The following is a 25,756-nucleotide window of genomic DNA, read 5'->3' as shown; positions in this document are numbered from 1 at the left end:
CAACACAAAGTCAAACCAGTGGAACCTAAGGATTTTCCGGAGAGACACAGTACCACAGTACCAAAGGAGTCCAGTCTTCGTCTGGATATCGTCCATGTCTTGCAAACATATAGCAACACAGGAAGCACCAGGACTCTAAAGACTTTTGCATAGATATCGGGAGTGCCACACACCCCTTTCCAGTGATCTCATGGCCCCCCATGCTCTCCCAATCCATCTGCTGACTTCATAGGAAGAGTCACCAGAAACATGAATGTCGCTGCTGATCATGTTACTTATATTTTAGTACCAATGATTAACAACAAAGATGCAGTGTGCACAGCTAAACAGCAGCTCTACTCAGGATTTAATCTTTGAATTTTTGACTCTCATTTTTGCTTAACATCTTGGCTTTGTTGCCTGTATAAACAGCTTTTGATTTTTTCACTACGTCCTGACCTCGTCTTTTCTCCTGACCAGCCTTAATAAAACAACATTATATCTTACCAAAAAGTAGAACTGCTGCAGGCTGTGATGAGCTTTAAGTAGCTTTAGTCAACAAGGTCTGATACGAAGCAACAAACTGCCTATTGGGTACTTGCGGAAAGGATTTTCAGGGAGTCTGTGTGGAAAAGGGTCCTCTGCAACTAAGTGGGATTTCATTGGCATCCCTGGCACTGCGGCTGCCCTCCAGGGAGTTCAACTTTGAGTTAGGCGAAACTGCGAATCTGAAACAAGTACTGATGTCACTCCATGATCTGTTTGATGCTCTGAATTGATGTAGTTTAAAAATAAGACAGCCGTTCGTTTTCTACATTTTTAAAAAGAGATATTCGAAAGGGATGCCTTTGTCAGTGTGCCCTGATGAAGATCTGAATGCTCTTAATTCAGTGATGTGCTTGCCAAGGTGGAAAACAAGTATTGTGTGCAGAAATGCTTGCTCATCACAGTCTCTGTTAATCACAGCCTGTCCCAAATTCCTAACTGGGGCACATAACTTGGCTCACAGAAACATGGCAGCAGGCATTTTAATTGCAGGGAAACTGCTGTGTAAGAAATAGAGAGCCTTATCCTCAGGCCATACGCGGCACTCAGGGCACAGATCAGCTGGCCCACGATGTGATGAAATACAAAGCCAGTGTTTGAAGATCTGTAAGCTGTGCTATGAAATGGAATCTGTTGGCAGATGGACCTCATTCGGGGTTTAAAAATCAAAGTCAAAACCCATAGCTGCCATGGCTTGGACATACTTTACTGGTGACAAGTTTATCAAAGGTGAAATGCCAAGCATTGTGTTAATGCAAATACAATGAGAATGATGAATGTCTATGGATGTCTTCTGGATTGCAGAATGCACTGAGTGTCTCACTGCACCATTTAAATCTAATTATAATTTTAGATTAAGCCAGCGCTTGTTCACCTTAACTGCTGTGCTGGGGGCTCTGATTTGAAAAGTAAGAGCCCAACAATTACATTTACAGCCAGGGTGCCCTCTGTGTGAAGGTTTTCTGCCTTTCCTACAGTTGACCAAAATGCTGTCAGGTTAATTGGTGAATTCAAACTGGCCTGTAAGAAGTGAGTTTAGGTGTAACATAATGTGTGCTCTGTGATGGACTGGCACCACTTTCGAAGTTGGATCCTGCCTTCCCAACAGACTTAGAAAACTGATGCATGACTACACTACAGTGGATTTGTAGTTAAACCCCTGCTCAAGAAAAATAATCTTGACCCCTCTGCCTTTGAAAATTTTAGACCCATCTCTAACCTGCCCTTCTTAAGTAAAATTCTAGAGAAGGCAGTCATTTTGCAATTAAATGACCACCTCAATAAACATGCTATTCTTGATACATTTCAGTCAGGCTTCAGAACAAATCACAGTACAGAAACTGCACTCGTTAAAGTAGTAAATGACTTGCGGGTAAATGCTGACAGAGGCCATTTATCTGTTCTCATCCTCTTAGATCTGAGTGCTGCATTTGACACCATTGATCACAATATTCTTAGAAATCGCCTTAGTCAATGGGTGGGCCTCTCTGGCAGTGTCTTAAATTGGTTTGAATCCTACCTGGCAGGGAGAAAATTCTTTGTGAGTTGTGGTAATCACATCTCAAAGACACATGATATTCTATATGGTGTTCCACAAGGCTCTATCCTGAGTCCGCTGCTCTTCTCAATCTACATGCTTCCGTTAGGTCAGATTATCTCAGGGCACAATGTGAGCTACCACAGCTATGCTGATGGCACACAGCTGTACTTATCTATAGCACCTGATGACCCCGATTCTATTGATTCACTAACACAATGTCTGACTTGTATCTCAGAATGGATGAATAGTAATTTTCTCAAACTAAATAAAGAGAAAACTGAAATTTTAGTAATTGGCAATAATGGATTCAATGAGGTTATCAGAAATAAACTTGATGCACTAGGATTAAAAGTTAAGAAGGAAGTAAAAAACTTAGGGGTAACCGTTGACTGTAATCTGAATTTTAAATCACATATTCATCAGACCACTAGGACAGCATTTTTTCACTTAAGAAACATAGCAAAAGTTAGACCTCTTATATCATTGAAAGATGCTGAGAAATTAATTCACGCTTTTGTTTTCAGTAGACTAGATTACAGTAACGCACTCCTCTCAGGACTACCCAAAAAAGACATAAATCACTTGCAACGAGTGCAGAATGCAGCTGCTAGAATCCTAACTGGGAAAAAAAAATCCGAACACATTTCTCCAGTTTTGATGTCACTACACTGGTTGCCTGTGTCATTCAGGATTGACTTTAAAATACTGCTTATGGTTTATAAAGCCTTAAATAATCTTGCTCCATCTTATATATCGGAATGCCTGACACGTTATATTCCAAATCGTAATCTTAGATCCTCAAATGAGTGTCTCCTTAGAATTCCAAAAGCTAAACTTATAAGAAGTGGTGAGGCGGCCTTCTGCTGCTATGCACCTAAAATCTGGAATAGCCTGCCGATAGGAATTCGCCAGGCTAATACAGTGGAGCACTTTAAAACACTGCTGAAAACACATTACTTTAACATGGCTTTCTCCTAACTTCACTTTAACTTAATCCTGATACTCTGTATGTTCAATTCATCATAATAACTATTCACAGTGGCTCCAAAATCCATACTGACCCCTACTCTCTCTTCTGTTTCTTTTTCCGGTTTCTTTGTGGTGGCGGCCTGCGCCACCACCACCTACTCAAAGCATCATGATGCACCAACATTGATGGACTGAAAGCCAGAAGTCTATGTGACCATCATCATCAGGTCCTTCCATGAAAACCGTAAATACAAAGAGGACTGTTTGACTTATGTTAGGTAGATTGCCCAGAGGGGACTGGGCGGTCTCTTGGTCTGGAACCCCTACAGATTTTATTTTTTTCTCCAGCCTTTGGAGTTTTTTTGTTTTTCTGTCCACCCTGGCCATCGGACCTTACTCTTATTCTATGTTAATTAATGTTGACTTATGTTTATTTTTTATTGTGTCTTCTATTTTTCTATTCATTTTGTAAAGCACTTTGAGCTACATTTTTTTTGTATGAATATGTGCTATATAAATAAATGTTGATTGATTGATTGATTCAGAAAGTTGCCAGACCCAGACAAACTTTATTGTGCTGTAGATTTAATTGGAAATGGCTACATTTGCCATTTCGGCCCATGAATCTAAACTCAATTACCCATAATGACAAAGTGAGAACATGTTCTGACAAAGTTTTGCAAATGTATTAAAAACAAAAACTTGCATTTGGGGACAGGATGCCTGGGGTGAGATCTGTTTCTGAGACTCAGACTCGATGACGTCCTGGTGTCGCCTGCATTATTTGGAGGCTTTATTCCTCTTTACTGTGTTCGCCAATTTGTGGTGTATTTTCACCATGCCATTACTTCATTATTTCCCAACCAGTGAAAACTGGCAGTGCCAAATCTCCTAAACTAATGCGCACCCCCATTCCTGGCTCATATCTCTGTATTATAGAAAAAAAATCCTAGGACGAGACAAGGCTTTTTAGCCTGGGACAAAATATGACTTTTTTAGAGAGGTACCTTCACGTCCTGCGAGACGAGACTTTGTGCCAAGAGATTTAACCACGCAAATAAAAGACAAAGAGTAGATAACAAAGTAGAACGTCGTAAAGAGGTTCAAAAACGATGGCGTGATACACATGCGGAGCAGGTTAGACATAACAAAAGTACTAAAATATGAAAGTCTCAAAAAACTGATAGTAAAGATCGCATTAGTGTCAACAAATGGAAATTATTACTCGGTGAAATAACAGAACATCGAAAAGAGATCGAATATATGGACATGGTGATATGACTGAAGTATGTAGATATATTGTTTGGATTTAAACTTTAATTTGGAGACTTGTACATCGTCTAATTTGTGTTGCCATCAGGGAAAAGTAGTGTTTCTTCCCAATGAAGAGGCGTATCTGCGAGAATTAAAAGATTGAAATCCACATATGTGAGCAGCAGAGGCACAAAGAGGCTGGATTCGCAAGCAAAGCGAACAGGGGGCAAAGCCCCCTAGTCCTTTTAAAAAAGTAATATATGCCCACTGCAGTCCCCAACCAAGCTTCTGACCTCACCATCAGTCTTTGGTGCAATAGCCCAAACTCTCCCATTCCTCAGATGTTTTCTGCCTGCTGTCATATCTGTGTCCATCCTTTTCAGAATTTTCCATTCTTGGCTTCAGTCACTAATTCTGTACAAAGCAATGGTTGATTGTTAAGCTAATGGTGTCAGGGACTCCTATTTTGAATATTGTTTGCTTCTGTGGGGAGGTTTTATACCCTTAAGTACCCATTCAGTTCATTTGTGTTTGAAATATAGTTATAGTTTCAATTTTGATTTGGGAATTGGGCAGTTATATCAACAGCAAATTGATGGTGCAATTGCTGATCTCTATTGCTAGGACTGTCCCAAAGTGGGCATGTCCACAGAAGTTGTGGTCTGTAAAATACGAGGCAGCAGGATAAAAGGTCATCCAGGGATTTGCTTCTACCTCTGACTACATGGATTCCGAAACCCATTTTGAAAAAAAAATCTTTCAATTCGTTTAATTTTGTCTTGTGACTCTTGACTTAGATTATTGAGAGTTCTAGTCCTGGTTCTGAACCTCACTACATTTTTGACCATGTCCTTGTCTCCCAGTCAACCTTTGAAGTCCTGTGCCTGCTGGGCATAATAACTGGCACCACTGAAGGCTATGGAAGGAGCAGGCCTGTAGACTTGAGTAGAACTAATTGTGGTTTTTGAGCGTAGTATTTGTGTCACTGAGGGAGTCTTTGGGGAGTGGGCTTATTTCTCATTTGATTCTTGTCAGTCTCCTCATCTGCTTTGTTTTGATTTTTGTAATTACGCATTAACTTTATTAAACCCACTTAATCCTATTCTGGGGCTATGAGAGGCCAAGGTAGGAAACAGGCCAGGACAGTGTGCCAGTCCATCATGCAGCCCACTCACACACACTTGCTTCATGATTTCCATAATTCAATAATTAAATCTTGCTTTTGTGACTTCCAAAAAATATGACCAAAATAATTATCACAATTAATGTAAGAGAGAATCACCAAGCGTTTGTTCAAACAGATCTGGCAGAGGTTGGATGAGCGAGGGCTACTGCTGCCAGTCCTTTTTATTGTTTTCAGCCACTGGACTCCAGCCCAGTGTGTCTGACTGTGTTCAGGACACAAATTCTCTCAGTTCACTGATTTTTTCTCATCTGTCTACACTGATGCTCTTAGCTTGGCTAAAATGGTTGAGTGTGAAGAAGTGTGGCTTTGGCTGGTGTGCTCGAGTTGTCGATCAAAAATTTGAAAGCTAGTGATGCTCACGGTTAATGTATAAGGAGGAGGATGAAACAATTACAGCCATTCCAAATTTTCCCTTAGGAGTTTGCTGTTCTCTCAATTTTTTGCGTAACACATTAGCCGCAGACACTTATAAAATGATGGTTTTGATATTGAGTCCCCTGTGATGCCTTCTCTTTACCATTACTGTCTGTAGAGGGTCAAGTTCTTCAGCTGCAAAGTGCGGGTTTAATAGCATGTAAATAAATGTGATGTGGACCAAGATGAGGAGGTAGAAAGATTGAGGCTCCTTAATATCTCAAGTGGAAATAAGTCAAGGGACTACTCTCAATATGGGCACTGAAAGTAAGGAGACATTTGGAAAAGGACAGCTAAAAGGAAATAAGAAATGTGAGATCATGCATGGGGTGAAAAGCAAAACGACTAAAATGAACTAGAGTGTTACTGTGGGCTGAAATTTAGAAACGAATTATGACATGGACCTGAGAGGTCCCAGTAATGGGAAAAATGTACGTGAACACTCACTTGATAGACAGTGACACAGAAGACAACCATTTCTGTCCTGAACAAAACCAAATGGGCAGTCTTTCTCAGAAAGAGAGCAGTTCTCCAATTTCGGACATAGGACTGGGCTGACCGTTTGATACGTAGGCTCTGTAAAGGAAAAGTGTCAGACCAGACAATATTAGTAGAGAGGCATCAAGCACTGGGCTTTGGTCAGCCATAGAGGGTCTCGGGGACTGCAGATTAAAGTTATGGTGGCCAGTCCCCAAGATCAATGAGTCTAATCTTTATTAAAACAGTGACAGCAAAAAAAATCAAAATGAGCACCTCTGAACGGACCAGATATTTCAGGATGGCTTAGTGACGCATCAAACATTGTCACACAAGGACAGTATCAACATTCAGTGCAACTACTGATGGTTTCATAACTCCATTTTTAAACTTCTTACTGCAGTGACATGTTCTGCTTATTTTACCACAAAAGTATCAGGAAAAAGTAATTTGTGAGCATCTACTTATCTTCAAATCAATCAATAATGTGAACTTAACATTTAAAAAGCATGGCAAAGATAATGCTGCTCAGAGCTCTAGCCTATCACAGGCACACATCATGGGCAATATTTAGTGTTGCAAATTCGATTTGGGTATAGATGGGGTGAAGAGACAAAAACTGGGCATAAAGTAGCTGGACCTCCAAGGCAGCATCGCCCACCATTTCTGAACCACGATGCCCCCAGACTATTCTCTACTACTTAATGACAGCCCCACCCATGTTGCACTTTCTATCAACTTTTAAACTGTTCACAGTTCATAATTCAATACCTTAATGGTAGCAAACAGAACATTGTTACCTTCAGAAGTTTAAAAATCATGTAGTTTAAACTGGAGACGGACATTGCATTGCCTGTCAGAACTACTAAGGTAACTGGAAACAAGAAGGACCATTGGGTTGGAGGCCTCATGCAATAATGGTTAGTTTGATTGTTTCTCTTTGCAGTGACTGAGATGCTGTGTGACGACTTCACACCGGCTCCATGGCCTTCATAAACTGAAGTGCTTTTTAGAGCTTTTGGTCTGATGTTTTGTTTCTTTGGTTATTTGGCAAAAAATACAGAAGTTGCCAGTTGTGCAGACAAGAGGGTGGACACTGTCTGAGCATCTATTCAAAGCAACCCAATCATGAAAGAACAGATGCAAGCAGGGGCGCATCTAGAATACACTGCATGTTGGGAAATCGTCACCTTATTTTATTTGTGAAAATGCATCATTTTCCTTCAAAAATGTTAAAGGGGCAGCCAGCCTCCTCATCATAAATCAGCATATAAATAACAGAAAGGAGAAATTAGCTTACCTCCATAACAAATTCATCTCAAGGAGGTTCAAAAGGGAATGTGCTGTGCATTTATAATCTAAACCTTACAAAGATGAATGTGTGAGCTACTTCAAACTAAGACACATGTCATTTGAAAACCAATCTGCACATACTTCTTGCATGTTGTATTCTAAGTGAGTGAGTTAACCCCATCCTGTGTGTGTCTTACATAAAGTTACTCTCCTGCTGGACACCTCCAAGTTCAAGGCCCTATGCATCTGTTGGGATTCTAGCTTTTGAGCACTGGATTATTATGCATTTGTAATAAACTGCAAAAGGCACATAGGCGAGTGTACTGCAGGGTACATACATGACTGGACACCCTCTCGACCACAGGGAAACAATTTAAAGAGGCTCCAGCTGCCCTTCGGCCTGGCCCTGGATAAGCAGGCTAAGGAAATATAAAGAATGAGTCTATGTAAATGTTATCACAATCAAACAGCACCTTCATAAAATATGTAGACCCCTTCAGTTTGTTTACATTTTGTTATGTTGCAGTCTTAATGCTGAAATATATATATATTTTTTTTTTTTCATCATGAAAATTTATGATTTTAGAATTTGTTTTCAAATTTATTAAAAGTAGTAAACTGAAAACTCACATTGACACAAAGTATTCAGACCCTTTACTTTTTTGCTGAAGCCCATTTGTCTGCGATTCCAGCCTGGGCCTGATGTGACAAGCTTCTCACCCCTGGATTTGGGGATTCTCCGCCATTCTTCTCTGCATATCCTCTCAAGCTTTGTCAGGTTGGATGGAGACCATCAGTGGACAGCTGTTTTCAGGTATTTCCTGAGACGTTTGATTGAGTTTAAGAGAGCAGACTCTGGCTGAGCCTCTTAAGAACATTCCCAGAGTTGTCCTTTAGTGCTCTAAGCTGGTTTTCATTAAGGATATCTCTGCCCTTTGCTCCGTTCAGCATTTCCTCAGCCTTGACTAGATTCCCAGTGCCAGATGCAGCCATTACCATGCTTCAATTATGGAATGGTATTGCACAGGTGATGAGCAGTACCGGGTTTCCTCCAGACATGAATCTTAGAATGGAGGCCAAACAGTTGAATCTTGGTTTCATCAGACCAAATAATCCTGTATCTCACAGTCTGAGTGTCCTTCAGGTGCCTTCTTTTTTTCAAACATTGAGCAGGCTTCCATGTGTTGTCTGGCCAATCTGTCATAAAGCCCAGGGGCCTCATGTATAAACGGTGCGTACGCACAGAAATGTTGCGTAAGAACTTTTCCACGTTCAAATCGCGATGTATAAAACCTACACTTGGCGTAAAGCCATGCACTTTTCCACGGTACCTCATGCCTTGTCGTACGCAAGTTCTTCGCTCGGTTTTGCAAACTGGCGGCACCCAGCGTCAAAGCAATGCTACTGTTCTTGTGTGATTACTCATTATTTTCATGACGCGACTTTATAAATACACAGAAACTAACCGCATATTGTTTATTAGTGTAATGCATCTGATTGTAATTAACTCGTAACAATATAATGGTCCAGGGAACAGCCATAGTATTCCAAATACCATAACTGCTTTAGCGTTGTTACTCCCACTTCTTCTTCTTCTTCTTCTTTCAGCTCCTCCCATTAGGAATTGCCACAGCGGATCATCTTTTTCCTTATTACTCTCACTGCACGACTCGGAGTATTTATATCACTGTATCTGAGTGTGAATCACAGCAGCAGCTGATCGGAAAGAGAATTATCGGTATACAGCTTTAAGGACACGCTGTCTCAGCCACTGCAAAACGTTTTAAAGCCTTTCCTGTACGGACCTCGCGGTTCAGAAACAGTTTAATCCCAAGAACTTTAAATGCAGCCAATCAAGTGCTCCTTGTAGAACTGTTTGTACTTATAAGTACAATCACCCCACTGTAAACTTGCACTACAGTTATAATATCTCACAACCTGAGCCACTTTATAAAGCGCGTATTTACATATGATGACAATATCATTTTTAAGGTGAAATGCAGCAAAATATGTTTATTAAATTATACACATAAAACTTTAACTTCATTTAAATAATCTATATTCTTCACTGGGAGTGTCGTGAAGGATAGAATAATTAAACATGTACTACGAAGATATTTCAATGTTCTTTAAACGTTTTGAAGAATCGGCGCTAAGCTTACAGATGGCTTAACTTCTATTACAGAGCTGATTGTATGGCGATCGGTTACTTGGGGAAAGAAAAGCACTGACTGCAGTGACGGCTACGCCAATATATATTGAATATAAAACAGAAAGAGAAAATAACAACACAGCTAAAAACGCAGCAACAAATTTCGACAAAAGATAAATGCTTGTCATGAGCACGAGGCTCATGAAACACATGTTTAATAATGTGCTTTAGCTCCTATCATCATGAAAATGACATCACGTATACATCTCAGTATTTTAGTTATTCAGAGAGCTGTAATATCACGAATGTAATGGACTCTGTGTCCAGTTGGAGGAAGAGAGCCAGTTTAAGAAGCAAGTAGTGATTCACACACATAGAGCACATACGAGTAGAAGATCAAATACAAAACAAAGCATTTAACGTGCTACTTTAATTACGATGTGATTTGAGAAACTGGTTAATTAAACGATTTTAAGATGAAGTTTAAAATCTACTAAATGACAAAATAAACTACGTGATTAAAGTGGAAATGTCGAGATTGTAGTGGACATTTCGTGCTTTTTCCCCACCGTATGGCTTTTTTCTCTGTACCCTAATAAGCTTTCATATGATACTCAGACAGTGGGCTTACAACTCTTCTTTTCACGGCAACTTTGATATGTGACTTCTTTTTTATTTCCGGCACTGTGCGATTTTGTGGATGTGAGCTTTCATGTTTCTCCAACACGCTATGTCACTTGATCAACTTCATTTTGTTGATTATACCACGGTTTATTTGAACAAATAGTATGTTTTTCATTTGCCTCCACTTGGTATTCGCTGAAATTCTTATATTTTCCCCGTGCTTTTCCCATTGTCTTTTCACAGAAGGCTGCGCTTAAGGGCGATTTATATTGATTTGCATATTCAAATAGGCGTAATTCTGGGAGGATTTGGGGCGTTACATAATGCGCGGGCACGAGCATTAGTTTTCACGCTGATCGGGATTTATGTAGCGGAAGAACGTGGAAGTTGGAGTACGCACAGATTTCCTGCATCTGGATTTTTCTGTCCGTAAACACATTTCGGCTTTTGTGCTTACGCCATGTTATAGTGCGAGTTCTACGCACGGCGTTATACATGAGGCCCCAGATTACTGGAGTGATGCAGTGCTAGTTGTATTTCTGGAAGCCTCTTCTGTCTGCACACGGCCAAAGTGACCATCATGTTCTTGTTCATTTTGAGTGGGTGGTCAGCTCTAGGAAGAGTCATGGTTGTTTCAAACTTCTTCCATTTAACAAATATAGAATTCTTTCTTGTATAGCCCAAAATCACACAAGGGATATTGCAATGGGCTGTAATGGGCCCCGTTTTTTGACAGACCCCAGATATTTTTTGTATCTTTCCTCCAATCAGCGCCTTGACTCAATCCTGCCTTTTGAGCTCTGTAGGCAGTTCCTTTGACCTCATGGCTTTCTTTCCGCTCACAAGGTGGACCTTCTAGAGACAGGTGTGTGTCTTTACTAATCAGTCCAATCAACTGAACTCACCACAGGAGGAATCCAAACAAGGTGTAGAAACATCTCAGTGATGAGCAATAGAATGAGATGCACCTGAACCACATTCAAGTGTCACAGCAAAGGACCTGAATACTTGGGTCAATGTGAGATTTTGGTCTTTTTATTTTTTATGAAATTACAAAAAATTCTGAAATCCTGTTTTTGATTTGTCCCTGTTGTTTAATAAGGGAAAAATTATTGAAATTATTTTAGCACAAGGCTGCAACATAAAAAAATCTGTAAAAAGTGAGGGGTCTCAACAGGCACTGTATTTTGCATCAACTAGGTGTAGTTACTGCAGATAAGGCTAACAATTAAATGGACACAAGACTACATCTACTAACTGCCTTATGCCAAATGGACTGAAAATGCAGATTAGTCTTGTAATTTCTTTCAATAAAAATGGCAGAGATAAATACGGTCCATAAACCAAGTAAAAATCCTAAGCTCTAAGTACACAGGTCTTCATTTATTTTTATGATGTGAAAAGTCTCTCTAATAAGTGTGCAGAAGAATGGAAGCTCAGTAGCAGCTGGTGTCAAAGACTAAGTATAGTTCAGAGAGCAGGACCGCCATCATACTGAAGCTCCAGCAGAGTTACCTTCACAGAAAGGACAGCATTCTCCAGGAATCTTCACCGGATTCTGGCAGCTCTGTTTGCAGGACATGGCAGTACAGTGAGGGTCACCATTGACACACTGGCAGAAGGTACAATCGTCCTCCTTCCACTGCTCTTCATGCTGTCGGAGGGTGTTGCCTGCCCAGCAACTGGCACCTCCACTGCCAAGATGAAGGAGTTCCATATCTGGAAGACAATAGACATGCTCATCACAGGCACACACGAGCAGGAAGTGCTTATTTTTGATGGGCAGTACAAATCATTGCCAATGGTTGAGGTGTTAGGTACACACAGAGTGAAGACTGAATTTCAACTCCAGCTCAGCAAGTTTTAAGGATGAAAGTACAAACTGAACACCTGATACACAGTACAGTGATTACTTGCTATATTGCGCTTCGACTTTCGTGGCTTCACTCCATCGCGGATTTTAAATGTAAGCATATCTAAATATATATCATGGATTTTTCCTGGTTCGCGGATTTTTGCGGACAATGGGTCTTTTAATTTATAGTACATGCTTCCTCAGTTTGTTTGCCCAGTTGATTTCATACAAGGGACGCTATTGGCGGATGGCTTAGAAGCTACCCAATCAGAGCATGTATTACGTATTAACTAAAACTCCTCAATGATATACGATATGCTTCCTGCGCGGTGCTTGATTGTTTGCTTTTCTCTCTATCTCACCCTCTCTGACATTCTCTGCGCCTGACGGAGGGGGTGTGAACAGAGGGGCTGTTTGCACAGAGGCTGTTTGCCTAGAGGATACGGACGCTCCTCTAAAAAATGACGCTTTATCACGGTACTTCGGCATACTTAAAAGCCCAAAAGCATGTATTGATTTTTTGATTGTTTGCTTTTCTCTCTCTCTCTCTCTCTGACATTCTCTGCTCCTGACACATTATTTGAAGAGGAAGATATGTTTGCATTCTTTTAATTGTGAGAAAGAACTGTCATCTCTGTCTTGTCATGGAGCAAAGTTTAAACTTTTGACTAAAGGGTGTTATTTCATGTCTAGAGGGCTCTAATAATGTTAACAGTGTGGGAGAGTTTATAAGGGCTTAAAATATATAAAAATAACCATACAAACATATGGTTTCTACTTCACGGATTTTCATCTATCGCGGGGGGTTCTGGAACGCAGCCCCCGCAATCGAGGAGGGATTACTGTACATGAATCCTGGTATATGTGATTTATACTGGCTGGCAGCAGCTTTAAACCATGCAAATACTTTGCTCAGTGAGACAAAATCAATCATGTTAATGTTGTAAGTTACAAACATGGCAAAAAGGTGTTGAGGCTTTCAAAAAAGTCCCATAAGGCAGGCCAATACCTTCACTAGCCAGCTCAGAAGAGACACCAGCCTGCCCAGCTTGCCCCAGACAAATACCTGCTGGCTTAGACCTGGTTAGGCCCAAAGTGAGTAAAAGCAACTTAATGATTCAAAATATAAAGAAATGTCCCAAAATGTATCAAAATGTCATATATGGGGAGGGAAGGAGAGAATAACAGCAAACCCCTGGCTTGTAAATAAGAGGCAATAAAGAATCTTTATGAAGGAAGAATGTATTTAGCAAAATTAAAAAAAAGCAAAAAGGGTTTGACAAAAAGGCAAGCCATGAGCAACTAAATGAACAGGCAAGAAAATTTACAAAATTAGCAAAGTAAGAAATATTACCGTATATACTTGCGTATGTCGGGTCTTGAAACCCGAAAAAATCAGACACCCGCTCAAAAATGCGACACTTTTTTTTACGGTAATTCTTTCCATTTTGAAAGCTCAATCCTTATCTGTAATGTACAGGTTTGGAGCATGTACTGTATTTACTTCCCAGTTGGGAGGCCCTAGAATGTTTATGTATATTTTCACATTTCATATGCAGAAGATGTATTTTCTTCTAGAGGTGAAAACATAAGAAACATCAGAGACCATTCGATCCATTTGTCACTCGTTTGTTTAGCTAATTGCTGAGCGGTCCTCAATTCTCATCCAGAACCTCCTTTAAGGTTCTCACGGTTTCTGCTTCCACTCAGTGGCTCAGTAATGTAGTCGTCAACTTACGACCACTTTCGGTTCTGACAGGCCTGTTGTAAGTCGACCTGGTCGTAAGGCAGACTGGTATATGTAGTCAAACCTGACCGCATGTATAGTACTGTATAATAAGTCCCTTAAGTCATATTGTTTGATCTTTTTTATCATCATTTTTAGCACATTGTGTAGATTTACTATATTTTGTTTATCTAAATAATTCTTTTGTTTCATCATTTAGTTTCATTATTACTGTTGCTCGCATAGGTACTGAACCTTTAACAGCCTCACGAATCCTTTCTTTGTCAGTGTTGCATTATGTCATCAGTGTGAGCCTCTCCCAGTGTTCATTGTGTTGACTGTGAGATTAGGACCTGTACCAGCAGAGTTTGAGCACTCAGATGTTTTGTGTTTTAACATTCCAGCCTGTTAATAATAAACATTAAAAGATAAAGGAGTTCAGTGTGGTCTCATTACCCCTTTGTAAGTGGCATATCGTGAGTCACAACACAGCAGCTTCGGAGGTTAACCGGATTCAAAGTCACAGTGCTTTCCTTCCTCCCTCATACTGCTCGATCTCCTTCATTTTTGTTTCGAGATAAATTGCATTTTTTTCCTATAATTGTTAAGACAAACATAGCTGAATGTGGTCGAAACCGCTGCAGGTAATAAACTGTGATCGAGATGAATGAGTCACAGCATAGAGAGCCGGTGTGGCGAAAACTGTCATTTGCCTGTGAAGATGCGTTACTGGTCGTAAGTCGAATGGTCGTAATTAGACGACTACCTATAGTTGTTTCGAGATTCCCACAACTCTTTGAATAAAGAAGCGCTTTCTGGCTTCAGTCCTAAATGATTGTGAATGATTGTGTAGTCTAGAATGCTCTCGTGACTAGCTTGAGTCTGACCAAAAAAAAGGGGGTATAGACAAGGGGTGGTCATTTTTAGGCTATGACTGGCAAACCGTGAGGCAGCAGTTGCATTATTTATTAAGAGAAGAGTACCTTTACAGACTGCACAACACTCTCCATCTGGGATGTAGAAGCTGTCACACTCCAACTCCGCACACTCCACCTTGGAGCAGAACGATATTCCCTGTCGACACTGGCACAACCAGCATGTGTCCATTCGGTAAACTTCCCTGTCTCCATATACTTTCCCGTCATGAAAACACTTGGTGGATACTATAAAAAAAAAGGAAGTTTATAGACAATACTGAACATAACACAAAAAAAAAGACAGCTAAACAGTTGAATGATAACTATAATCAGATCCCTCAGCACATTAACTTTCAGACTCTTGACTCGGATGTCCCCGTTTGATTCATTTTATTATTTTTTTCTCTTGCTGTGTATCATAATTGCACCTTGTCTGACACTTGCCTCGTGGTGCATACTGCCTTTTTACTCAATTCAATGCTTAGCATCCCATTTTACTTCCCCTCCTCTGTCCTTGCCTCTTAAAAAGGACAACAGTATTATGTCAGCAAACTGACAAAGTTCTGGAAGAAAAGCAAGAGATGGACGAAACGACCACAAAAAGGGAGGTCAAAAAGACAAGATTGACAAGTCATACGAGAGACAATATTCAAGGCCAAAAAAAATATGTTAGGAAAAAATGTCCGAACCAGAAGACCCAAACAAATAAAGATTTCAGCAAAGGGATACTTAGCAAAAGGGTTTTGAATCCACAACTTGGAAGAAGTGAACTTTCAGCCCTTTTAACCTGTCACAATCCTTTAAGGTCATGTCCCTTGTAACGTGGGTCAACCTGACAACAGGTGGCCAAAATAGCGACGCTCATTAAACATACAAGATGGTGATCAAATGACCCACAAAATTCAACAACTATAAAAGAAGATGGTTAAATCAAACATAAACATCAGAATTAAGTTATGTGACCTCAGAAATCCCTTAAATGAGAGCCAAATCATTTAAAATGACTGAAATAAACACATTAAAAATATTAAGAGATTACAAGCCATAGGAAACAGACATTACAAATACAAATGCTGTAAATAGCACTGCAGCCAGTAAGTATGAAACAGTGCCCTGGGAGACTAAGGAAACTGGACTGGGAAGCTGAATTTGTCAGTTTGTTGTTTCAATGACAGAATGAGTGTGGGAGTGAAGAAATCAGAGGAAGCAATGTGTCCTGGGTATTCACAAATATAAAGAATTCACAACATTAATGGCCATAAATAAAGATATGTGTAATAAAGTGGAATGACACAGGGAAAAAGTACTGAACACGCTTATTTAATACTTATTGGAGAAGCCTTTGTTTGTAATGACAACTTCAAAAATGATGACATGTTCAATAATTTATCCCCCCAAGGTACTTATACATAAACTATAAACAGAACATATTAGATTAGAGACTCTATTGACTGATCATCAGAGCTTTGTGGTGGTCAACAAAGGCTAGAAGACCAAGGGAAAAGGGGTCCATAGATGAACGTTAGCTCAAAATAAACCAGATAGGCAACAATAGTGTGTAAACCGAGACTGTAAAAAACAAGGAACCAGAATGATGTTAATAAAAAAGGTGTCTCTTAGCCTTTCTGATGTCACAGCTCACTTTTCCTATATAAGTCTTTTCATGACGCAGCAAGGTAGAGGGTGGTCCCCCTAGATGAATCCACCCCAATTAATAGAGCAGGGGGGGAAAAATCAAGCACAATGCTCGGACTGGCAACCCACCGCAACAGTCTACCATTATAAAGATAAGCCATTTGCAACTGACTAGTGGCCGTGGTTAAGAAACAGTGAATTAAAGCAGTTGTGAAATGTTTTTAGACTGTATTCATAAAACTGGACAATGCTGGCTTAAACAGCAGTGCACTGAAGACAACATTTAATGGGACCTTTGGGATTGGGCCCCTAGTAACAGAATCCCATGCCTTAGTCATAGGAACACAAAATGGTATTGAGGGAGATGAAAAATATCACACTAAAAATAAACTCTAGGACCCCGAACAATACTGAAGAGCAAAATAAAAGTAAAACTACAAAAACTTAGATAAATAAATATAAGTTAAGACCAAAAAAAATGTAAAAAGGTAAAAAGAATCATGAGTGATACAAACAAGATAATGATTGGTTATAAAAATAGTGTTTTAACACAGAGTTACTTTTTTGTTGCAAAACAGATATTGGTTTCTTCCACGGGTCAAGGATTATAATTCCTGCTCTCACTCAAAAAAGAGAAATATTGAAATTTTGCTTATAATGCACAATATGACATTGACTAGCCATTACAGGAGCAACAAAAGAGAGAAAAAATACACAACATGTATTAAATTTAGTCCTAATGGTGAGTCTGTAAGGGGTGTCTTTGTTACCCTTAACCTATGTGATTAGTTTGAGTAACTGTCTATGCAACTAGTTCCTAAGGAGCACAGAAAGAACAATAATACAGTACTGAGGAAAAAAAAAAACACAAAATGCAGCTAAGAGTGTAATACATACTGTACATGCAAAATACAAGAAAATGGTTTGCCAAAGAAACAACAGATATTAAGAAAAATAATACTAGAAAAAGCAAGATTGAGAAGCCACTTTTACAGCATCTCACTTCATGGAAGATGTGAAAATTTAAAAGTTCCTTTTGTATTTCTGAGCCCTTTTTATAAGAAGAAAATACAATCAGACAAATAGACACCAGCAACATACTATTTGTTGGCTGAAAGCAGTGGTATAAGCAACAAAAGGTAGTTGATGGAGTGATACAGCATTGCGGAGACACTTGAAAGTTCATGTCCCGAAAGTTCCGAAAGTCACACAGTGCCCAAAATAAAAAAGAAGGTCAGATATCAAAGTTGACATGGTAGAGCAGGACCACGACTCCCAAAGAATGGCTGGGTTTTAAATAATCCATTGGCCGTGTCAGTCTCCGTGACTCGCGCAGCTGTGGATAGTTGATGAGGTAACTGGGGCGAGTCGTACCTGCATGTAAGGGTCCGATCGTTCTCAATTGCATTATCTGCTTCCTGCATTGTGTGAGTGAGATGCTGCACCCATGGATCCGTAAAAGTACAGACTGGTGGGGAAATGAAAAAGGGACAAAGGATGAAATGAAAGGCAGGCACAGCGAGAGTGGGGCAGTGAATGAGGACGAGCCAGCCAGCTGATGAGAGAGGTCAGCGTGGTCAGGGGTTCCACGACAGAGCCAGGGATCAGTGCTCCAGGGACGGATCATACCCACTGATTGTGTAGAGGAGTGGGTATGATTGAGGTGTTGCCCACTCCTGGAATCTGAAGGACAACTACGTGTGTGAGAAGGAGGGTGACAGGACAACCGACCCTGAGCGGTCCGACAGACACCAACGGAGGCAGCCAAGATGGGGGTCAGTAGTGAGAGGACCACGGCGGCTGAAGTCTCTCCAGTTGAGTGAGCCATGGGTGAGCTGGGAAGACCAGCAATGACTGTTGCCGATTTTAGTCTCGCTTTAGCCTGTTTTTAAATGTTTGGATTTACATGGTGTTTATGGATTATTTATTTATTTATTAACTTTGAATTACTGCACTTTATTTGGACCCTGTTTAGATTAGATTTTTTTTTTTTTAAATAAAAGCACTTGCACACTTTACGCCTTCCCTTTGCTCTTTTCCTCATCTGCCAGCTCATTGGGTTACATTACCAATGGTGTTGGATTCGAGAGGCTCCCAGAAGAGAAGAGGGAGCATGGAGCAGGACCCGCACACTCACAGTGGCCTCGCCAAAGTCCAGACTTAAACGCCATAGAACATGTGTGAAGGGACCTGAAGATGGCCGCCGTTCACAGGCAATTCCCATCCAATCTAACAGAGCTAGAGAGGATTTGCCAAGAAGAATGGGATGAACAGCCCAGGTGCTAAGCTTGTAAAGACTTAGCAAGAAGACTCAAAGCTGGAAGTGCTTTTCTGAAAACATGTTCTGACTTTGCCGTTATGGATTACTGAGTGTAGACTGATGGGCATAAATGGCAAATTTATCAATTTAAATCAACACAAGGGTAAAGTGAACAGAAAGGGAAGGCATCTGAATGCTCTGTATATTCCTGGAGTGAGTCCTTGTTTTCTTATGTTTGAGTAATTTCCCTCATATTTGGCTGAAGAGCATATTTTAATCCAGTCCTGGGATGTGATGCTGTTCAGGTGCATTTATTGTTCTCTTTATAATGGAGTCAGCTTGACATACAGTAAAACGTGAAGGAGATCTGCTGGCCTCCCCTGCCCATGTGTCTGATGGCCCACCGTGTGCCCCCTCTCTCTGCCTTCAAGCATGCCAGTCTCTTCACACATCCCAAACACGTGTGGCTTAGGCTAAGAGGACACCTGCAAATGGCCTGTTAGGAGTGTTAGGGAGAGAGACCCCGTAATGGACTGGTGTCCTGCCCTGCCTTCAGCCCATTTTGAAATAGCAATTCAAAAATAATTATGACTCAATGAGCCAATGTGGAATAAAAATGCAACTAAATATTTCAAAGGAATTTTATTTTTATTTAGAGTACAGTGCTAACTGGCACCTACCCCACACCTTTAGGGTTTTTATACCAAAAACCAAAATTGACCATTTCAGAATATAAAGAAGGAGTTTTTCAAACAATGAGTGCCTTTAATATCACAACTGTGCAATTTTATTCTGTACAATTTTCTAAGGATTTCTCTGGCTGTAACACAAAAACTATTATTTTTAAATTGTGTTCATGCGTCCCCGGCGGGAGCAGCAGTTAGGTCATCTTGTGGAGAAAAGGCTTTCTTTCTCGCACACCACTGACTCATCAAGCAGCCTGCCAAGATCAGCGCAAATCTCCAAGGCTCTGTTTTCAAGCTTTAAAGCCTGGGCTTTTTTAATTTTAGCTTGTATTTTTTTTATTATTCTGCAGTCAGGATGGCTGTCGTAAAAAAGAAAGACGGTGACACATGGCTCTCTTTTGAGGAAATCAGCCACACTGTAAAGTTCCATTTTTAAACTCTTTTGTAAACTTGTTATGGTCTGTCTGGAGTGCCCACATGGACTGCACTGCTCGCGCGGCGCCAATTCCCAGCACTTTATCTTCTGATATCAAAAAATTCCCTTTTAAAGTGTTTTCTTTTTTTTTTTAACAGGACAAACATGCCATTGGAAAGGAAAACTAAAATATGGCCACACTATCTTGGATCCCAAACGAGCACCACTAGCTTTTGTGTTGTTTGTGTCTCCAGTATTCATGGGAACAGGAGACGCAGCACTGCTGATGTGTGAATTGGTGACAGGATTAAAGATTGTCTAAAAAGATGCTGTGGCTTCCGATTTTAAGGACACAAAACTCTTTGTTTGCCTTTTTCCTTGCAATTCATTCATTTCTGATCTCTCTGTTTTTAATTGTGCGCTCTCATTTCTTGTTTCTGATTCGCGTCTTGTGTTGTCTTTTGCTGATTTAGTTGGCCCCATTACCTGTTTTCTGAGTTTGCACTTCTCCCAGTCATTTTTCTTCTCTCTGCCCTTGCTGACTGGGCTGCCATCATGTGCTAAAATGTGAAATGTTCATGTAGAGACAACAGGCAAAGGGCAGACTCCTGCCTTGCACCTTACACTGTCTGGTTAGGCCTCGGCTTTCTATGAACCGGAACTGTTCGAGGCTGAATTAATTTCATTCAGAAAACATTTAAATACAGTACAGTATGTGTAAGAAGTGTGAAGTCTCAACCAAGGTGGCACTGACTACTTTGTCCAAGAGATAATATTGCAATTGAAGAGTAGAAATTAATGGGAGTCACTGAAGGGTCTCACAGAATCAGGCTATTAAATAAACTAGGAAACGCACAGATGTCTGGTCCTCTAGTAAAGGTGCTTCATATAAAGCAAGCTGAACATTGATATTTTGGCCAAACTTTCTTTTGTTTCCAGTATTAAGAAATACTGCTTAACGGTGAGTAGTGCTCTTCAGTCAAACACTGATGTAAAAGCAACGTTTCCATATGGACGGAAAATGTGAGTTTTTGACAATCTCCTCATTTGTCAGCATACAACAACAACAACAATATTTATTTCTAGGGCACATTTTCATACAAATGATGTAACTCAAAGTGCTTTACAGGATGAAGAAAGAGAAAAAAGACAAAACATAAAAATAAAATTAGGCAATACTAATTAACATAGAATAAAAGTAAGGTCTGATGGCCAGGGAGGACAGAAAAAAACAAAAAAAACTCCAGACGACTGGAGAAAAAAATAAAATCTGCAGGGGTTCAGAGACCACGAGACCACCAGCCCCCTCTAGGCATTCTACCTAACATAAATATGTTTCCTTGTCATTCTTATATGTCTGGCAGGTTGATGAGCCAGAGTATTAGGCAGCCACTCAATGGCTCCATATTCAGGCTTACCTCTCACCATTCTTCATCACTGAAGCACTTCTGGGTTTGATTCGATGCTCAGGAGAGAGATGTCACTGCTGGCGTTCTGTGCAACACTGTATTTTGTGATTATAATGATCATTTTGGTGTGAGGGCAGAAGCACAGGTCAGTCGTATATCATGTCCTAAGCTTTTAATTAAGACCAAGATTAAGGTCCTAGCTCCAGTGATATCTGCGTAATCATAGACACGACCTTTAGTATTTTATATCGATTCTGCCAGGGGCGTACTGGACACTCATCTGGGCTTTTCTAGCAAGATAACACAAATCAACTTCTTAGCTATAGATGAACAGGAGTACAGTGAAAAAGGTGTGAAGAACAGGGAATACAAAACATCAGGAGTGAACAAGAGAGGTGCAAATGGAGGACCATAAAGTTGGTGTTTTTGGAATTTTTGGTATTTTTTTTATATATTTATTAGTTATTGTTGGAAATTTGTTTAATTCTTTTCCAAATTCCCCTAGCCCTAGAACAGAATGTTTGTTCCTATGTTCAGTTTTTTCCTATTTTTGGTTTTCTTCCTGTATTATTCTTGTATTTGGATTTTTACCCACATTTACCATAAAAACATATTTGCATTTCTTCTTATTGAACTGTACAAATTGAACATACACATATATTTTGTAACAGCGATACATTTGGGCATGAATGAAATTGACCAATGAATGACTACATGAATTAGAGCTTGACTGAAAATGTGTAACACGAAAATCACCACCAGACGCTTCTCCTGTATCTGATGTGAGGCGGATGGCATTAATCGCTCCCCTCCTTCTTAAGGACATTTTCTTTCATTCTTCCCTTCTTCAGGATAGAGTTTTGAGGTCCAGACTGTGAGCGTTTCACCAAGTTTTCAAGGTGCACCCCCATTTTTCTCTGGTGTTTTGTCGATGAGCCCGTGACACCTCAGACGAGACTCGACAGTAGAGCCAGCATCCTGGATCTTCACCTTAGCCCCTACAGTCCACTGCCTCTGCCTGCTAGCTGATGTTATCCACTGGCTTCCTTTTAACTGGACCTCCAAACCTAAGGATTCCCAGTTTACTCCAAACTGAGTTCCCTGGGAAAACCCTGCAGTTAACTTGCACTGGGCATTTCCAGACACTCCATCCTCGATGCTTGCACTTTGAAGATGAGAGCTTTATACTTCCTGAGCTTATCCTCATGTGCGTCCTCAATCATATACTTCCAGGAGAACCATGACTGGACCACAGGACAATTTCTGGTTGCAGGCTTGTGCCAATCAATTGCCATCGCCACCTTGCAGTCAACTGTTGTAGCCTGTATTTCTGTGCTCCTTTCCCCTTTGCTCACTTTCTCTCCCAGCCATATGAAGCTGATGAACCAAGACCCTGAGGCCTGTACCTTGATATTCTGGTGCCAACTGGACATTCCATCCAACAGGCTCACTTGGCAGGATGAGATGTGCTTCAGGCGGGTAGGTCTCTCACACAGCATGCACTTCAGGTTTTCTGTTAATCTTCAAAAGTGCAAGTTTGTTGGGTGTGGGGAAAAATGTCATAGACAGAGCAAAGTAAGAACTTAATCCTGTGCTCCTCCATGTTACACGAGTCCTTCCAGCTCAGGTGCTCCCTTGTGTACAGTCTGAATGACTCCAGTTGCACTGTTGTGTTATGGCCACTGCTTTAGAACGCCTGCACTCCTCCTCCTCTGAGGCCCAGATCTCCCTTGGCATAATGGCCCAAAGATTCTATGATTTAGCACCCCTCCATCTTGACCAAGTAACAAGACCTGGCCCCAACCTCCCTGGGTTCAAAGTCCCCACAATTTCAATGTACTGGAGCCACTCTTCTGTCTCCCTCACAGCACTGCTAGCCGTCCATTTACGTCCAGCCCGGGTGCTGACTCCTGCCCACTGGACCATTTCAGTCTCCCTGTGTCACAGCATCTGAGCACACCAGACCTCTGTCACCTTAAACTCTTCCACAATTGATGTTATTGGCAGCTGCAGCTTGCTGCCTGAGCTGTATATACCAATGCTGCAGGAACCTTTAAGAACTGACAGCCACCTCCTTGAGAAGCTGCTGAAGATCCTCTGCAATGTTGCTACAGTGGACAGTGGGACCTCGTAAACACGTAGTGGCCACAAGAGTCTGGGGAAGACTCTATGCAGAGAGCCTGGTGCCTGAAACTTCTCCAGCAGACCATTCTCGCCCATCTCGCTCAGTGCTGTATCATTAACATTTCGATCAGATCTGCATCATTAACATTTCCATCAGAGCTATATCATTAATATCTCGATCAGTTCTGCATCATTAATATCTCCATCAGAGCTGTATCATTAACATCTCGATCAGCTCTGCATCATTAACATCTCAATCAGTTCTGTATCATTAACATCTCCATCAGTGCTATATCATTAACATCTCGATCAGCTCTGCACCATTAACATCTCCATCAGCGCTGTATCATTAACATCTCAATCAGCTCTGTATCATTAACATCTTGATCAGCTCTGCATCATTAACATCTCGATCAGCTCTGCATCATTAACATCTCCATCAGAGCTGTATCATTAACATCTCGATCAGCTCTGCACCATTAACATCTCCATCAGCGCTGTATCATTAACATCTCCATCAGCTCTTCATCATTAGCATCTCGATCAGCGCTGTATCATTAACATCTCCATCAGTGCTATATCATTAACATCTCGATCAGCTCTGCACCATTAACATCTCCATCAGCGCTGTATCATTAACATCTCCATCAGCTCTGCATCATTAACATCTCGATCAGCTCTGCATCATTAACATCTCCATCAGCGCTGTATCATTAACATCTCCATCAGAGCTGTATCAACATCTCAATCAGCTCTGCATCATTAACATCTCCATCAGTGCTGTATCATTAACATCTCGATCAGCTCTGTATTATTAACATCTCCATCAGCGCTGTATCATTAACATCTTGATCAGCTCTGCATCATTAACATCTTGATCAGCTCTGCATCATTAACATCTTGATCAGCTCTGCATCATTAGCATCTCGATCAGCGCTGTATCATTAACATCTCGATCAGCTCTGCATCATTAACATCTCAATCAGTGCTGTATCATTAACATCTCGATCAGCTCTGCATCATTAGCATCTCAATCAGTGCTGTATCATTAACATCTCGATCAGCGCTGTATCATAAACATCTTGATCAGCTTTGCATCTTTAACATCTCGATCAGCTCTGCATCATTAGCATCTCAATCAGCGCTGTATCATTAACATCTCAATCAGCGCTGTATCATAAACATCTCGATCAGCGCTATATTATAAACATCTCGATCAGCTCCGCATCATTAACATGTCCATCAGCGCTGTATCATTAACATCTCTATCAGCGCTGCATCATTTCCCAAGGCTGTTCACAGGGTTCTCACTGATGGTGGGAATGATTCTCTGCGCCAGTCTTAAAGCAAAACCTCTCCTGGGCACAGCCTTTCTTTAAGATAAGGCTTCTGTATTTAGAGGACTTGAAGTCCATCCTGTTTGCTTTACAAAATTAAATGCACTTCAACTTTAAGTGCACTTTGCACCATACAGTCCTTCCATTCAAATGCCCTCCTTTTTCTTGCTACAACTTTGGCTCACTCCTGTCTTCCTGGAGCCTGTGACTCTGAGGTACTTGCTGTTTCTCTCACTCGGAGACTCTCTTGACAGAGAATTACATGAAGGGGATCGCTATCTACGCCGCCTGTGGATGTGTACTTTTCCCATAATCTACAGTACAAGACTAGACCTTTATATGCGTCAAAGCACAAGAAAATTCTGCAAAGAATAGCATTCAAGGAAAGAAAAGCATACAACCATATCATGGAGTCATTACAGGAGAGTGCTGGATTAATACTAATATTCTGACTTTGGTTTTGATGCCAGCTTTCTGCCCTCAGGACTCAAACCCAAACAATTCCAAACAAATAACAGAAAACTCCAAAACCCCCCATCTTGCTCCGGCCTCGCAAGTGCACTGCATGATTGCTCTCCTCCCTGGTGCACTGTCAACTGCGCCACACTACGCCCCACTTCTCTCTTAGTAGCTGTGCAGTCCTGATCGTGTCGAGGTAATGAAAGGAGAGGTTCCCCTTTGAAGCTCCGATCGTGTCAAATGCCTGTAGTTTCATTTTGTGAAGTCAACAAAACTGGCATTTTTCCACAATTAGCGAGGGAAGGAGGAAAGGAGAGAAAAGGTGACATTTACTTCTGCTAATAAAAATCCCTAAAAGTTGGTACTGCACTGTTTAAAAATGTGTTTTTTTCGATACTTTTTCAGTACCATTTATACAGTGCAACCCTAATAAGGTGTCATTCTTATCAAGTGTACACAGTCCAGTGAAATTCTCACTTGCCTGCCCTAAGCAGCATAA

At 40.7% G+C, this 25,756-nt stretch overlaps 1 protein-coding gene across 2 annotated transcripts in view; it reads right to left on the bottom strand.

Annotated features, from left to right (window-relative positions):
* The window catches only part of LOC120518319 (cysteine-rich motor neuron 1 protein-like), a 165,653-nt gene that overhangs the window by 33,072 nt on the left and 106,825 nt on the right, over nucleotides 1–25,756 (bottom strand). Inside the window, exons 3-5 of one of the 2 annotated variants that reach the window (XM_039741057.1) lie at nucleotides 14,999–15,178; nucleotides 11,950–12,153; nucleotides 6,336–6,464 (exon numbers count right to left, since the gene is read on the bottom strand). In XM_039741057.1, coding sequence (XP_039596991.1) covers nucleotides 6,336–6,464; nucleotides 11,950–12,153; nucleotides 14,999–15,178 — 513 coding nt within the window. The remainder of the gene's footprint in view (nucleotides 1–6,335; nucleotides 6,465–11,949; nucleotides 12,154–14,998; nucleotides 15,179–25,756) is intronic. The other variant, XM_039741058.1, reaches the window with a different exon arrangement.

This window comes from Polypterus senegalus, chromosome 18 (assembly GCF_016835505.1).
Source record: "Polypterus senegalus isolate Bchr_013 chromosome 18, ASM1683550v1, whole genome shotgun sequence".
Taxonomy (NCBI): Eukaryota; Metazoa; Chordata; class Cladistia; order Polypteriformes; family Polypteridae; genus Polypterus; species Polypterus senegalus.
Note: the sequence above shows the minus strand (reverse complement) of the source record. Positions and strands in the feature narration are given on the sequence as shown.